At 57.0% G+C, this 13,389-nt stretch overlaps 6 protein-coding genes across 6 annotated transcripts; 3 read left to right on the top strand and 3 right to left on the bottom strand.

The window, feature by feature from the left end:
• Window positions 1–437: 437 nt before the first annotated feature.
• MKK02DRAFT_42172 (coatomer WD associated region-domain-containing protein) lies at window positions 438–3,492 on the top strand (the record flags this gene model as incomplete). The annotated part of the gene is made up of 11 exons (XM_053091870.1): window positions 438–455; window positions 501–580; window positions 623–731; window positions 773–967; window positions 999–1,216; window positions 1,248–1,515; window positions 1,547–1,652; window positions 1,684–2,266; window positions 2,297–2,613; window positions 2,646–3,380; window positions 3,413–3,492. 11 exons carry the CDS (start codon window positions 438–440, stop codon window positions 3,490–3,492), a joined length of 2,709 nt encoding a protein of 902 aa, XP_052947578.1.
• A 106-nt stretch (window positions 3,493–3,598) lies between these two features.
• On the bottom strand, window positions 3,599–6,302 carry MKK02DRAFT_42173 (fungal-specific transcription factor; the record flags this gene model as incomplete). The annotated part of the gene is made up of 14 exons (XM_053091871.1): window positions 3,599–3,746; window positions 3,829–3,871; window positions 3,920–4,136; window positions 4,181–4,318; window positions 4,352–4,400; window positions 4,554–4,726; window positions 4,761–4,966; window positions 4,998–5,075; window positions 5,108–5,410; window positions 5,443–5,532; window positions 5,564–5,757; window positions 5,790–6,020; window positions 6,052–6,137; window positions 6,171–6,302. The coding sequence occupies 14 exons, from the start codon at window positions 6,300–6,302 to the stop codon at window positions 3,599–3,601; spliced, it is 2,088 nt and encodes a 695-aa protein (XP_052947579.1).
• Window positions 6,303–6,463: 161 nt separating this feature from the next.
• On the bottom strand, window positions 6,464–7,818 carry MKK02DRAFT_42174 (PrpF protein; the record flags this gene model as incomplete). Its single annotated transcript, XM_053091872.1, has 4 exons — window positions 6,464–7,250; window positions 7,282–7,341; window positions 7,374–7,452; window positions 7,485–7,818. The coding sequence occupies 4 exons, from the start codon at window positions 7,816–7,818 to the stop codon at window positions 6,464–6,466; spliced, it is 1,260 nt and encodes a 419-aa protein (XP_052947580.1).
• Window positions 7,819–8,411: 593 nt separating this feature from the next.
• Window positions 8,412–9,433, bottom strand: MKK02DRAFT_35914 (mitochondrial carrier; the record flags this gene model as incomplete). The annotated part of the gene is made up of 5 exons (XM_053089296.1): window positions 8,412–8,555; window positions 8,602–8,761; window positions 8,792–8,972; window positions 9,004–9,333; window positions 9,367–9,433. The coding sequence occupies 5 exons, from the start codon at window positions 9,431–9,433 to the stop codon at window positions 8,412–8,414; spliced, it is 882 nt and encodes a 293-aa protein (XP_052947581.1).
• Window positions 9,434–9,676: 243 nt separating this feature from the next.
• Window positions 9,677–10,757, top strand: MKK02DRAFT_22563 (citrate transporter; the record flags this gene model as incomplete). The annotated part of the gene is made up of 7 exons (XM_053086588.1): window positions 9,677–9,814; window positions 9,847–10,005; window positions 10,038–10,129; window positions 10,162–10,279; window positions 10,311–10,461; window positions 10,504–10,595; window positions 10,629–10,757. 7 exons carry the CDS (start codon window positions 9,677–9,679, stop codon window positions 10,755–10,757), a joined length of 879 nt encoding a protein of 292 aa, XP_052947582.1.
• Window positions 10,758–11,643: 886 nt separating this feature from the next.
• Window positions 11,644–13,325, top strand: MKK02DRAFT_22336 (major facilitator superfamily domain-containing protein; the record flags this gene model as incomplete). Its single annotated transcript, XM_053086550.1, has 6 exons — window positions 11,644–11,765; window positions 11,798–11,921; window positions 11,954–12,057; window positions 12,091–12,362; window positions 12,405–12,610; window positions 12,684–13,325. The coding sequence occupies 6 exons, from the start codon at window positions 11,644–11,646 to the stop codon at window positions 13,323–13,325; spliced, it is 1,470 nt and encodes a 489-aa protein (XP_052947583.1).
• Window positions 13,326–13,389: the final 64 nt, after the last annotated feature.

Raw genomic sequence — 13,389 nt, forward strand, 5'->3', positions numbered from 1 at the left:
CTGCTCTGCGGGCGCGCAAAGCCACCAGGCTCAGTTCTCAGTGGCGACCAAGCGGTAGAGCGAGGAGTCGCTACAGCGCTGATGCTCTTACCGGTGTGTCTACCTTACACCTAGAGCAACATGTACAACGCAGAGAGCTGTTGGCCTCACGCTCTTTGAACTTGCCCATCTTTAGTGCGCCAATTTGATCCCGTTCCTACCGCGTTCCTCATCCACGTCCTCCGCGTCCATCCATCAGTCATCAAGCATACCTCCATCTAGACACCTATAGCATACACAGCTCACGACCAGCAACGTCTGACAGCGCGTAAGAACAGGCTGGAGACTAGCCCGCCAAAAGAGAGCTCGAAAGAACCGAAGGAAACCACAGATTGGCCGGCAAGATGGTAAGTTGAACGTTCTCTTGCGGCTCGAGAATACGCGCTGATCCACAGCCGATGCTTCTTGACATCACCGTGAGTACTCCACCAGGCAAGGCAGGAGTATGCTTATGTCTCCAGCGCAAGCTCCTGGCGCGGTCAGATAGGGTCAAATCAGTCGACTTTCACCCTACCGAGCCTCATGTCATTTGCGGTCTCTAGTAGGTCTACAGCTCAGCACCTCGACAAAGCTAACAGGGCAGCAATGGACAGGTCAAGATCTGGAACTATGAGACTCAGACCGACCTGAAGACGTTCGAAGTCACCGACGTCCCAGTACGATGCGTCAAGTACATCGCCCGGAAGAACTGGGTAGGTCCTCCTCCGTCAGCTCGAGCCAAGCTGACCTCAAGTTCGTCTCTGGATCCGACGACTTTCAACTACGCGTCTACAACATCTCGACCGGCGAAAAGATCACCTCGTTCGAGGCTCACCCCGACTATATCCGATGTCTGACCGTCCACCCGACGCTCAGCTTGGTATTGACCGGAAGTGACGACATGACCATCAAGTGCTGGGACTGGGACAAGGGATGGCGATGTGTCCAGGTGAGCTAGAGGTCGGACGGAGCTAATGTAGATCTTTGAAGGACACACCCACTACATTATGGCGCTCGCGATCAACCCGAAAGATCCGCAGACGTTCGCGTCGGCCTGTTTGGATCACACCGTCAAAGTCTGGTCGCTTGGGAATCCCGTCCCGAACTTTAGTTTGGACGCGCACGAGAAGGGCGTCAACTATGTGGACTATTACCATGGCGGGGACAGGCCGTATATTGTGACGACGGGTGATGATCGGTGAGTCTTGCAAAGTCAAAACTAATCCCAGACTGGTCAAGATCTGGGACTATCACTCTAAATCCTGCGTCCAGACGCTCGAATCCCATACCGCCAATGTCTCGTTCGCAATCTTCCACCCCTCCCTCCCTATCCTTCTTTCCGGCTCCGAAGACGGCACTGTCAAGATTTGGCACTCTTCAACTTACCGCCTGGAAACGACACTCAGCTATGGTCTCGAGCGGGCATGGTGTGTCGCCTACAGGAGAAGCGGGAATGAGGTGGCTATTGGGTACGATGAGGGTGCTGTGGTCGTCAAGGTAAGCAGCAGCCAGGTCGAGCTAATTGTAGCTTGGACGCGACGAGCCCGCAGTATCGATGGACACTTCTGGAAAGATTGTCTATGCGAGAAATACCGAAATTCTGACCGCGAACGTCTCCAACGTCGGCGCTGATGGTGAGTCTCTCTTCGAACCAGCTGACCCAAGGCGAAACTGTCGAAGATGGACAACGCCTCTCCATCCCCCTTCGCGATCTCGGAACGACCGAAGTCTACCCTCAATCCCTCCAGCACAGCCCGAACGGCCGATTCGTCACTGTCTGCGGCGACGGCGAGTACATTATCTACACTGCTCTTGCCTGGCGAAACAAGGCGTTCGGCTCGGGCACGTCATTCGCGTGGGCGACCGACTCCAACACGTACGCCGTGCAGGAGGGCAAGTCCAAGATCCGCGTGTACCGCAGCTTCAAGGAACGGCCGGGATTCATCAAGTCTTCGGGATCCTGGGCGGTCGAAGGTGTACATGGCGGACCTCTCCTCGCTGCAAGGGGGAACGGATTCGTCATGTTTTGGGACTGGGAGACGGGAGCGATTGTCAGGCGGATCGAAGTGGACGCGACCAACGTCAGCTGGTCCCAGTCTGGCGAGCTCGTCGCTATCACCGCCGAGGATTCGTTCTATATCCTCAGATTCGATCGGGAGGCGTACAATGCCCGGCTCGACTCGGGCGAGATGATCGGGGACGAGGGCGTCGAGGAGGCTTTCGATGTCGTGGCGGATATCTCGGAATCGTAAGTCTTGCCAAGACCGAGCTGACCCAGTGTAAAAACCTGCAAATGGGTCGGAGATTGCTTCATCTATACCAACGCCAGCAACCGCTTGTCGTACCTTATCGGGGACCAGCCGCACGTCATTAATCACTTTGACCAGGGCATCTACCTCCTCGGCTACCTCCCTGCGCACAACCGGATTTATGTCACCAACAAGGATATGAGCATCATGAGCTACTCGCTCAGCCTCGCTGTCGTCGAGTACCAGTCGGCGATTCTGCGCGGGGACATGGCGGCTGCGGAGGGGCTCTTGGAGACTATCCCGGCGGAACAGCGGAACAGGGTCGCGAGGTTCTTGGAGGGTCAAGGTGGGTCTCACTATGATCTAGGCTGATTCCAGATCTTAAGGAGCTTGCTCTGTCGGTCTCTACGGATCCGGACCACCGATTCGACCTCGCTATATCCCTCAACGACCTCGAGACTGCCCTCACCCTCGTTCGAGAAGCGCCCGAAGCCGGCTCCCAGGCCAAGTGGAAGCTTGTCGGCGACAAGGCATTGTCGGCCTGGCAGATGGACCTCGCACAAGAGGCCTTCGAAAAAGCAGGCGACCTCCCCGCTCTGCTCCTCCTCTTTACATCACTCTCGGACCGGTCTGGCATGGAACGCCTCGCCAAGCTCGCTCTCGCGCGCGGACAGAACAATATCGCCTTTGCGACATTCCTCCAGCTCGGCGACTCGGCGTCCTGCATTGATTTGCTCAGCAAGACGGGTCGACTGCCCGAAGCTGCGCTGTTTGCCCGGACGTATGCGCCCCACCTGGCAGCTGGAGTGGTCAAGGCGTGGAAGGCGGAGCTGGTCGAGGCGGGAAAGCAAAAGGTGGCCGAGACGATTGCGGATCCCGAGGAGGATGGGGAGTTGTTCCCTGAGCGCGAGCGCGAGACGTCGGGGAATAGCAATAGCGAGGGGAGCGGGGTGATGGTCGAGAAGGCGGACGTGGAGATGGAGGACCCAGCGCCAGCGGAAGAGGAAGCGGGTGCGCAGGGGGTGGTCGAGGAGGTCAAGGAGAAGGTCAAGGAGACGGTTGTTGAGCCGGTCGAGGGGCTGGTGGAGAAGGTCAAGGATTTGGTTGTTGGAGGTGAGTAAGAGTATTGTCTGGGCTGACGGCAGAAACAAAGGAGGCCGACATACCTGCGGAAGCACCGGCACCATCTGGCGGAGGCAAGAAGAAGGGGGGCAAGAAGAAGTAGACGTTGGGTATGGGTTTGCGGATTTGGGTGATAACGAATTGATGCATCTTCTGACTAGATTACGTCCTTTACAGATTCTAACACTCAAGATGCCCTCAGATTACAACTATTGGAAGTTTAGGAAACCGTACAAGCTGTCGAGCGAGTTGTCGTACAGGAATGGTCCTGGTGGTCCAGGCACACTTGCGTCGCCTTGGTTGACATTGCCGTTGCCGGTGATGATGTTCATCTCGTCCCCGCGATTGTGGAAAGAGCTGCTGGTCAGTACTGATTCTGGAGGGCCGAGACAGAGCGAGCGAGAGACGTCGAAAAGGTGGGAAGGGTGAGACTACTCACCGGACGATAGCCTCCAGATCCAGTCCGAAACCAAGGGGATCGTCTGCCCGTCAGCACCTGCTCTCGCAGAATCTCATCCGCCGGAACTCACCTTGAGCTTCAGATACCGACCCGGCATTAAGCGAGACCCCCATTCTCGCCATCAAAGCCTGAATCATCCCCAACATCTTTTGAACTCCGGGATTCGTCGCCCCATTCTCTGAAAGCGCTTCGAGGCAGACGCCAAGAAGACGGCTTGCTTCTGATTGAGGTCCACGCTGCGCGGCTATACGGACGTGGATCGTCGAGGCGACATAGGTTGTGTAGGACTGAAGCGTCAGCTGGGAGTATAGTAAAAGGATTTGGGACATACGATGAGGTATGGCGCGCGCGCGAGGGAGAAGGTACGTCGATATTGCGACAACAGGCTTGTCGCGCCATTGGCGGCTGCTTCGCATCGCGCCCAGCAGATCGATGTTTGGGGCGGGTCCGCATGGTATAGATGGCCGGACTAACGTCAGCTGGATCCTAATTTTGGGCTTACCTCTACGAATGGGCGGTGGAGCAAAGTGACCAATGTCCAGTAGACCATACTGCCCATCAGCCGCGTCCTCTCTTGGGGTACGAGTCAAGGGCACCAGAGCTGGAGACGGTGTAGGGCGGATCTGGAACGGGTCCTCGATGTCCTCCCTTATACACCCCCATAGCAGGCCTTTGTTCCCTTCTCCAGCACGAAAAAAACTCACTGCAAAGAAAGAACATGCGGCGGTGGAGCAGTCGCCTCTGATCCCGGATCGCAATTGATCACAGCTGGCAAACTCGCCCGCCACCTATCCAGACTTGCCGAGAGACGGTGCAGATGTACTCTTGGGCCTTCCGGGACAGACGTTTCGGCATAGATATGAGTGATGACTTGATCCTTCCATCAGCTCCTGGCCGTGGGGTGGACATACCATGATGAGCGCCAGGGAGCAGTACGCCGTAAATGTGCTGATCGCACAAGCAGGGGAGCCAGGGTATTGATGTACCCCTGGAAAAGCGTAGGGCGTCCATTGTTCCTGTTCTTCAAAGAGGTCAAAGAAGCGATGTGCGACGTGCATCTGATTTCCGCCCAGCGTGACCGCTCGGCCTTGATACAGGGAGATGATCTTGTCGTAGACTATCGTCAGCCAGCTCGGGGAAAGACTTACTGAATGCTGCCCAGACTATACGCCGTCGGATCTCTATCTCTGCAGCGTGGAGGTTTCCGATCATCGGGTAGTTGAGACCTGGCGTCAGCATTGTCTGGATCGAGACATACCTAGATCGATGATCATCCTGATCGCTATGCCGCTGTACACCCATGCTGCGCTCTGCTGCCCCAGCGCAAAGAGTGAACTCGAGAGCAACAACATCGCCTGGATTGTCGGTATAGATGACCTATCGAGCGCTTCCCCCAGCAACGCCTTGATGCGCCGGATAAAGCATTGCCCCGCTGTAGTCTGGTTCGAGGGGTCGTCGTATACCTCTGGTCGGTCCGAAAACTTTGAAACGGAAAAGTAGATGGCGTTGAGGAGGAGCTTGGAAAAGTAGGGACCGTTACATGCCATATCGCGGGTGAAGACTGGGGTTAGCGGTGCCGCCGCGGTGACTTACGGGGACGGTAAGAGACCATGAATCCGTAGTGCTGTCGATTCCAGTGCAGGCCGAGGAGGTGCATCGCTAGATCTGGCGCTACTCCATCCACTATTGTCAGCTAAGCTAGACCCAGACTCACGTTCCAGCTTCCCCGCTGCCAGATTCAACACCTCGTTATGCCGCTCACTGGCAGCCATGGCGGTCGCTTGGCTCTGATATCGCTTTTCCGTCGCCTCGTCGAGCCCACTCGTGCGTGGCGAGTCCTCGAGCAGCTGCTCTCTTTCGGGAAGATCATCAAAGAAGGCTGATGTCGGGCCATGCGCGGACTGATCACTATTATTAGCTAGAAACTAGCAGCTGCTCACCCATACTGGCCAAATCTGAGCCGACTCCGTGCTGCCTCGCCTGGCGAGATGGCATTGTGGGGAGACAGACTGTGGTGACTATGATGGACATGCTGGACAGGTCCAGGCATCCACTCCTGCGGGCCATGATAGGAGGACGATCCCGCAGCCGGCGAGGCTTGAGATCGGGCGAGCAGGTTCTCCAGGCGCAACACTTCCGCTTCAAGCTTTTCTATCTTTTCATGTGTGGGTCTATATCAGCTCAGCTCAAGTATTCGCTCACCTAGGCCGCTCTTGCCTCGCGACAGAGACGCAGTCCTCGCCTTTTTCTACGCAGTTGGAGCAGGGGATAGCAAGATCGCATTTCATCTAAACTCAGCCGAGTCCATGAGAGCCGCTCACCTTTCGCCTGAAGCAGTACGCGCATGCTTTCGGGCGCTTCTCGTTCGTGCGCTCATTGCTGCGCTCCGTATTGCGCGGGGACGCCGACATGGGTGTATGGGATCTGACGCGTGGGGAAGAGACGGATGGCATGATATGTCGAACGCTGAAAGAGATGGGTGGAGGACCGGTTCAAGCCGGTAACCTTTTCTAGAGATCCAAGATCCAAGATCCGCCGTACGGTCCCTCGGCAGTGGCACGAACCAATAGAACAGCGAGGCAGATACATACAGCAACTACAAAACCACAAAGCCCTACTTGGAATACAATACGGAACCCTCCATCAACCTCCTGGCTGTCCTATACACACTCCCGCTCTTTACCTCGATCGTCCCGTCCTCCCCTACTGACGCCTGACTGTCTGTCGCCATCGTCCCCGACGCGTGGCCAATCAACAATGGTGGCGCCTTGGCTGCGACCCGCGCAGCCTGCGACTTGGTCGCGATAACGTTGACGAGCGAGCCAGGTACGGCGCACGCGGCGGCGAGACAGACGGCGCCGGTCATTTGGAGGGCGGGGTGGGGCTTGCCCATAGAGAAGGGGCGTACCCAGATGTCCATCTCGTCCGAGGACACGTTCCGGCCGGCCGGGGTAGTGTAGGCGCAGGGAGGACCGACGATGGCGATCTTGGGAGTACCCATGACGAGCCGGGCGGCAGCAGGAGAAGTGGCGAGACCCATCTTGACCGCCACTTCGGCGCGGATAGCCATCAACACCTCGGTCATACTCTCTTGAATCACCGCGGGGAGCTCGTCGCCGGTCAAACCGAGGGCCTCGCGAGAGACAAAGATGAAGGGGTTGGCGGCGTCGACGCAGGACACGGTGAAGGTGGTGGGAACGCCGCGGAAGGGGACGACGATGGTATCGGTGGGCGAACCGGTAGGAAGGAGTTTGCCCGTCATGCTTCCGGATGGGTCGACAAAGTCGAGGCGGATGGGCGAGCCTGAACCGCTCACCCCGTCAAGCTTGAGCTCGCCAAACTCCACAGGGTAGCCGTGCTCGGCGAGGAAGGTGGAGTGGATGATTTTAGAGGTGTTGGTGCTGGGGTCAGCGATGTCAAGGGGGGACTTACTTGAGGATGCGAACAGTGACCTCCTCCAGACCGTCGAATTTGGCAGATACCATCCCCTCACTGACATCAGCTATGCCCTGCGTAAAACTTACTCGACAGCAAAGGGTCCGACACCACTGGCCATATTGCCGCAGTTGCCTGAAAAGTCCAGAGCTCCCCCGTCAATCGGGACTACTATCAGCCCTGATCATCCCATAGCTCACCTTGGATGAATGTATAGTCCACATCTGCTCGAGGATCGCTTGACCTCCCCACCACTGCGACCTTGCTCTGCGTGCTCACGCCACCGCCCATCCCGTTGAGCTGCTTGAGGTATGAGTCTGGCGAGCCCATCGCGGTGGTGATGATCTGGTGCCATTCCGCCCGGTCCTCGGGGAGATCCTCCTGTCGGAAGAACAGTCCCTTGGAGGTCCCGGCGCGCATAACCACCGAGCGGATCCGGTGGCGGCTGAGGCGGGGCTGAGACTCGAGCTTGGCCGCATCGATACGGGGGCTCGAGGGTGAGGCTGAGCGGGGTGGGGTAGGGAGAGCAGTCATTTTGATATGGCAAGTGAGAATCAGAAGATGCGCGGTGTCGCTTGGGTGACTGTGGGGGCATCTTGACCTGCGGGGAAGCTGTAAGTATATCAGGAGCGCGTCTTTGCTTAGCGGTATGGTGACGGAAACTCTGGGCCCGCCGGTGCGGCGCTGATAAATCCGAGCTCTCAACAGCCCGAATCTTCCCTTATTGCGCTCAGAACTGACCCGGAAAATCTGGGCAGCAATGCGAATGTATGCTCCTCCGCTTACTGGGACTGGCAGAAGCACGAGGACGCTGTCTGGCAAGGAAGGAGTAAAGAGACGATCCGGTTGATGGAAGAAGGGAAGAATGTGGAGTTGTCGGGGCGGATCAAGTTGCCCCGCGATAGCCCTGAGTTTACGGCACCGTTTCAGAGTCCCGGCCGAAGCGGCAAATCGCGGTTCGGGTCAGCGCCACCGGCGATCACCGCTTGGATGTCTGAACTGCACCTCATACGATCGAGAGGTATCCATGACTGACCTGGCTAGGGGACGTAGGGAAGTCATGGGTGACTGATGAAGTAGCTGTAGACAGCACAAGGTTGATTATGGAACGGCCGTATGCATGCCATCTATACCAGCTTTTTGATCTGCTCCATGAAGACAAACGTCAGCGCCGTTGTCGGCGTCATCCTCAGCCACGCTGGGAGCCAGCCTCTGAACAGCACCGTGATCCCGTCCGTCTTGAGTGACTTGGCGATGACCTGTGCGAGTGTCTGCGAGTCAGCGAGTCTCGGCGAGAACAAGCCGACAAGAACTTACTGTTTGGCCCGTCGACGCCTGTACTCTCGACTTGATAACGTCCACCGGCGTGCAGATAGTGATCGATATGGTACCGCCAAGGGTCGCAGTGAGTAGATGTAAGGGTATAGAGTCGTTAAAGTAGCCAGTGAGGAGTAGACGCCGCTTGATGAGGTCATAACTGAATCAGCTCCGCCTTGCGACAACTCACCAAGACAATTGCGCCGAGTTCAATAGTACGCTCCGAGCTGTAGTCGGTACAGCCCCTCTGAACATCCCCTTGACGCCTCCCTCTTTGTATATCCGATACAGTCCATCGAAGGCGTTGCGGTAGTTTAAGCGTTTCTCGACGGGTTTGACGCCATCTCCCGCCATTCGAACCAGTACCAGCTCTACCATCAGCTCCGCCTGGCCATGACTCACCTCCTGGCACACCCGCTACACCCGCAAACAGCCCCGCTATTGCCCCATTCTTGATAAGCTCCAAGGCGGTGGCATCACCCCTCCCTAACCGCTTGCGCTTCTTGCTATCCCTCGAATTGAGCTCGGCGTACGTGCCGAACCGGACCGATCCGTACGTCGCCTGCCTGACAAGACTACCCGATAGCCCCACCCAGAGCTCGCGTATACCGCCCGCTTGTACCGTATTGCGCATAGTCGCAAGCATGCCATGTCGGACCTTTTGCGTTTGAGCCCGAATTTTAGTCTGGTCGATCGGGTGCGTGATGCACACTGCCATCATTGCCGCCACGCCTAAAGTCAGCTCTGCGCTCAGGCTGGACTCACCTCCGACCCATCGTGGCTGCTCGCGGGGCACAGGGGGCAGCAGCGATGCCTCTACAGTCCCAGACATGGTTCAAAGCCATAGCGTGAATTTGGGTGTGCGGTGAAAATAGCTCGGACGCGCTCAAACGATCCGCCGATAGATCCGGATTAATCCGCCTCAGCCAACTGCACCCAAGACAAGCTTGTCGTCACCGGCTTATTATCGTCCATCACTCCGCTATACTATAGCATAGCCAAAAGATATCTTCCCCTTGCAATCCTCGACATCCTCTCCTTCATCTCACCACTGATAATTCTCACATTTCTCACCATGAACGCTACCCACCGCAAACCCAACCAGTATGAGTCCCTCCTCGCCGGTATCATCGCCGGCGGTGTCGAGGGCGCCGCTACCTACCCCGCCGAGTTTGTCAAGACCCGCGCTCAGTTCACCGCAACCAAGGGATCTGTAAGTCTGCTCTAAGGGTTAGCTGACGACAGGCGGTCGGTGTCATCCCAATCATCCGCGAAACGCTGCAACAGCGCGGTATCCGCGGACTCTACTCTGGCGCGGGGGCTCTGATCGTTGGTAACAGTCTCAAGGCGGGAACGCGGTTCTTGACGTACGACTCGATCAAGGGCGTGTTCGCAGACTCCAACGTGAGTGCTCCTTTGTGCTGAGCTGATGGCAGGGAAAAATGACGCCTGGGCGGACGGTACTGGCGGGTCTTGGTGCGGGGGTCGTCGAGGCCATAGTAGCTGTGACGCCTAGCGAGACTATCAAGTACGTCCATAGATAGGCATGGCTGACGACAGGACAAAACTCATCCAGGACGCATCGTCGACACGGCTCTATCACAACATGATTGACGGGACAATTGGGATTTGCCGGACAGAGGGGTTCAAGGGGATCTACCGGGGATTATGGCCAACTGTGAGTCTGCTCTTGGACGACGCTAATGTAGATCATGAAGCAGGGCGCCAACTCTGCGGTCCGATTCTCATCCTACTCATTCCTCAACAACGCGCTCGTCACCTACACCAAACCATCCAGTGGCAAGCTGAACACGACTCTGACCTTTGTCGCTGGTGCAGGAGCGGGTCTCATCACCGTCTGTAAGTGCTTCTGTCCCCTCTTAGACATCTGCTAACCCTCAGACGCGACTATGCCCCTCGACAACATCAAGACGAGAATGCAAGCAACAGGCGCAGAATCGAGATATAAGAACTCGGCGGATTGTCTCATGAAGGTGAGCCATCCTGTTTCCATCGCTGACGTCCAGATTGTTCGGCAAGAGGGCGTCCTGCGGCTCTGGGGCGGAACGACTCCACGGCTCGCGAGATTGATGTTCAGTGGGGGTATTGTCTTTGCAGTGTATGAGCGTTTGATCGGGGTCATGACTGCGTTCTAGATATATGGGTGTATTGTATTTCGGTCTCTGCGGTCATACCGAGGATTGGCGCTGCATCGTGATACCTTGGTATCCCCTCCTGCTCGATGCATGGATACTGGACTTCTGTTCACGCATCCCGCCAGAACTTCTACGCACGGGTCAAACGGATATTCCTCGGCGAAATCATCCCCCCATTCGGACATGTGATGATCTCCATATCAATATGGGATCTGAATCGGGCTTTACGGCATGTCTTTTCAGGCACAGACCGGATCTCTCCGAAGAGAACGCTTAACGAGTCTTGGCATTCTGCATCGTTCCGCTCCTCTCCTCTTTCTCGCTCCTCTGGCCTCATCACTCGCTCCGCTCGTCCAGTGTCATGCGGACATCAGCGGATCGCTCGATCCGTTCATCGCCCCAGGCTGACTCAGCTGCTCATCCGAGGTCCGCGCGCGATGGCGGTGGGGCCGCCAGCTGATTCCCCGCATCTCATTCGCAAAACCGAGACTCCGCCCGCGGGGCCTCTGACGCGGGCTTGGCATAGTATACTGAAATAGAAACCACTCTGGAGGAGCAGTGGAATGCCAAGAAGTATCTTTTGCTCCTCCCGCGTTTTGCTCACCCATCAACTCGCATTTCTAGTTACCGAGCGGACTGTATGGACTCCCATGCCCCGCACGACCTTTCAGACGCAAAGAAGAGGATAGTATAAGTATCACGATGGTGGCCCCACATCCCCGCACTCATCACACTCATCTCAGCCTACTTCATCTCCACCATGACCTCCCACAACCGCCCGCTCGTCGTGTCCGATATCGAAGAGGCCGTCCCTCAGACCGCCGCCCTCTCCACCCTTCCCGAGTACGACTCCAAGGGATATGTCGACCACCTCGAGGAGAAGAAGATGGGCGACGAAGAGGACGAGGACCTTAACAGCCCCGAGGCCATCTTGGCTCGCTACCCCCTCCTCAAGGACAAGAGCAAAAAGGATCTGGACCTCCTCAGCAAGCGCCTCCGTCGCAGACTGTGAGTACTAATTTGAGCTCTGCTGATATCAGTGATATTCGTATGCTGCCCATCATCACCCTCTGCCTCATGATCAACTACCTGGACCGCTCCAACGTCACCAACGCTCGTGTTGCCGGCATGCAAAAGGATATGGGCATGGACGATGTCCAATGGGTAAGTTTTGGTTTTGACAAAGCTGACATCAGTCTCTTGGTATCTCCCTCTTCTACGTCGGCTACATGATCACCCAGCTCCCCGGTTCCCTCATCCTTGCCAAGTACAAGCCGCGCATCGTCATCCCTGTCATGATGTGAGTCCCACTCCGTAGCCTCGCTGACGTCAGGCTTGGCTGGTCCATCCCCACCATCCTCTTCCCCTTCGTCCGCTCCCCCGGTGGCTTTGCTGCTGCTCGCTTCGCTGTCGGCTTTGCTGAAGGCCCCTTCCTCCCCGCCGTCGCCCTCATGACCTCGTCCTGGTACGTCGCCGAGGAGCTCCCTTTCCGCATGGCCCTCTGGCACGGTGCCCAGGCCTTGTCCAACGTCTTTGGTGGTCCCTTTGCCGCTGCGGTGCTCGAAAACATGGACGGTGTTCGCGGGATGCACGCTTGGGAGTGGTGTAAGTTTATTCTTTGTTTACTTGGGTCGGGCTGACCTCCAGTCATGGTCATTGAAGGTGCTCTCTCCATCGCCCTCGCTATCGCTGCCGGCTTTATGCTCCCCAACTGGGCTCACAACACTCCCTGGCTCACCCCCGAGGAGACCGAGATGGCCCAGTACCGTATCGTCCTCTCTGCTGGTGGTATCGACGAGAACAAGTCGAGCATGGGTATCTGGGAGGGAGCCAAGCTCGGTGCCAAGGACCCAGTAAGTGTTTTTATTCCGCCTTGACATTACGGACCTCACTTTCTATCATGTGATGGCCTCGCTGACCCCCCAGTTCACATGGCTCTTCATGCTGCTCCACTTCTGGTTGATCGCCGCCCAATCCTTCAAGGACTTCCTCCCTTCCATCCTCAAAACCATGTCCTCCTCCAACCTCATGACCTACCTCCTTCAATCCCCATGCTACCTCCTCGGTTACCTCGCCATCCTCGGCTTTGGGTGGTCGAGCGGTCGTTTCAAGGACAGTGTGTGGCACGTCATAGGCCCCATCATCCTCTCGGCCGCCGGTACCGTCATGCTCATCACCACCCTCAACGTGGGCGTCCGCTACACCGGTGTCTGCTTCCTCATCATGGGTGTCTTCTCCGGCCTCAACATCCAGGTCTCGTGGTCCACCCAGCTCGTCCCCGGTCCTCGTCACAAGAAGGCCGCTCTTCTCGCCATTGCCAACACCTTTGGCTCGTCCTCGCACTGGTACACCCCTTACTTCTTCCTCACCAATCAAGCTCCCCTCTACCGCTTTGGCGGTGGTCTTATCCTCGTTTCCATCGCCCTTACCATCGTCACTGTCCTCGCGACATGGTGGTACGTCGTCCGCCTCAACAAGAAGCTCGACGTTGCCGAGGCAGAGGTCAATGTCGACAGGGTCGCCCGGGGCCTGCCGGAGCTTACCAAGGGTTGGCGATATCCTCTCTAGGCGCAGGGCAGGGCGGTTTCTCTCTGGCTCGGGTTTTGCGAATACGGTTTGTTCTCGGGTTTAG

Source organism: Dioszegia hungarica (genome assembly GCF_025882075.1).
Source record: "Dioszegia hungarica strain PDD-24b-2 chromosome Unknown MKK02contig_6, whole genome shotgun sequence".
Lineage (NCBI taxonomy): Eukaryota > Fungi > Basidiomycota > Tremellomycetes > Tremellales > Bulleribasidiaceae > Dioszegia > Dioszegia hungarica.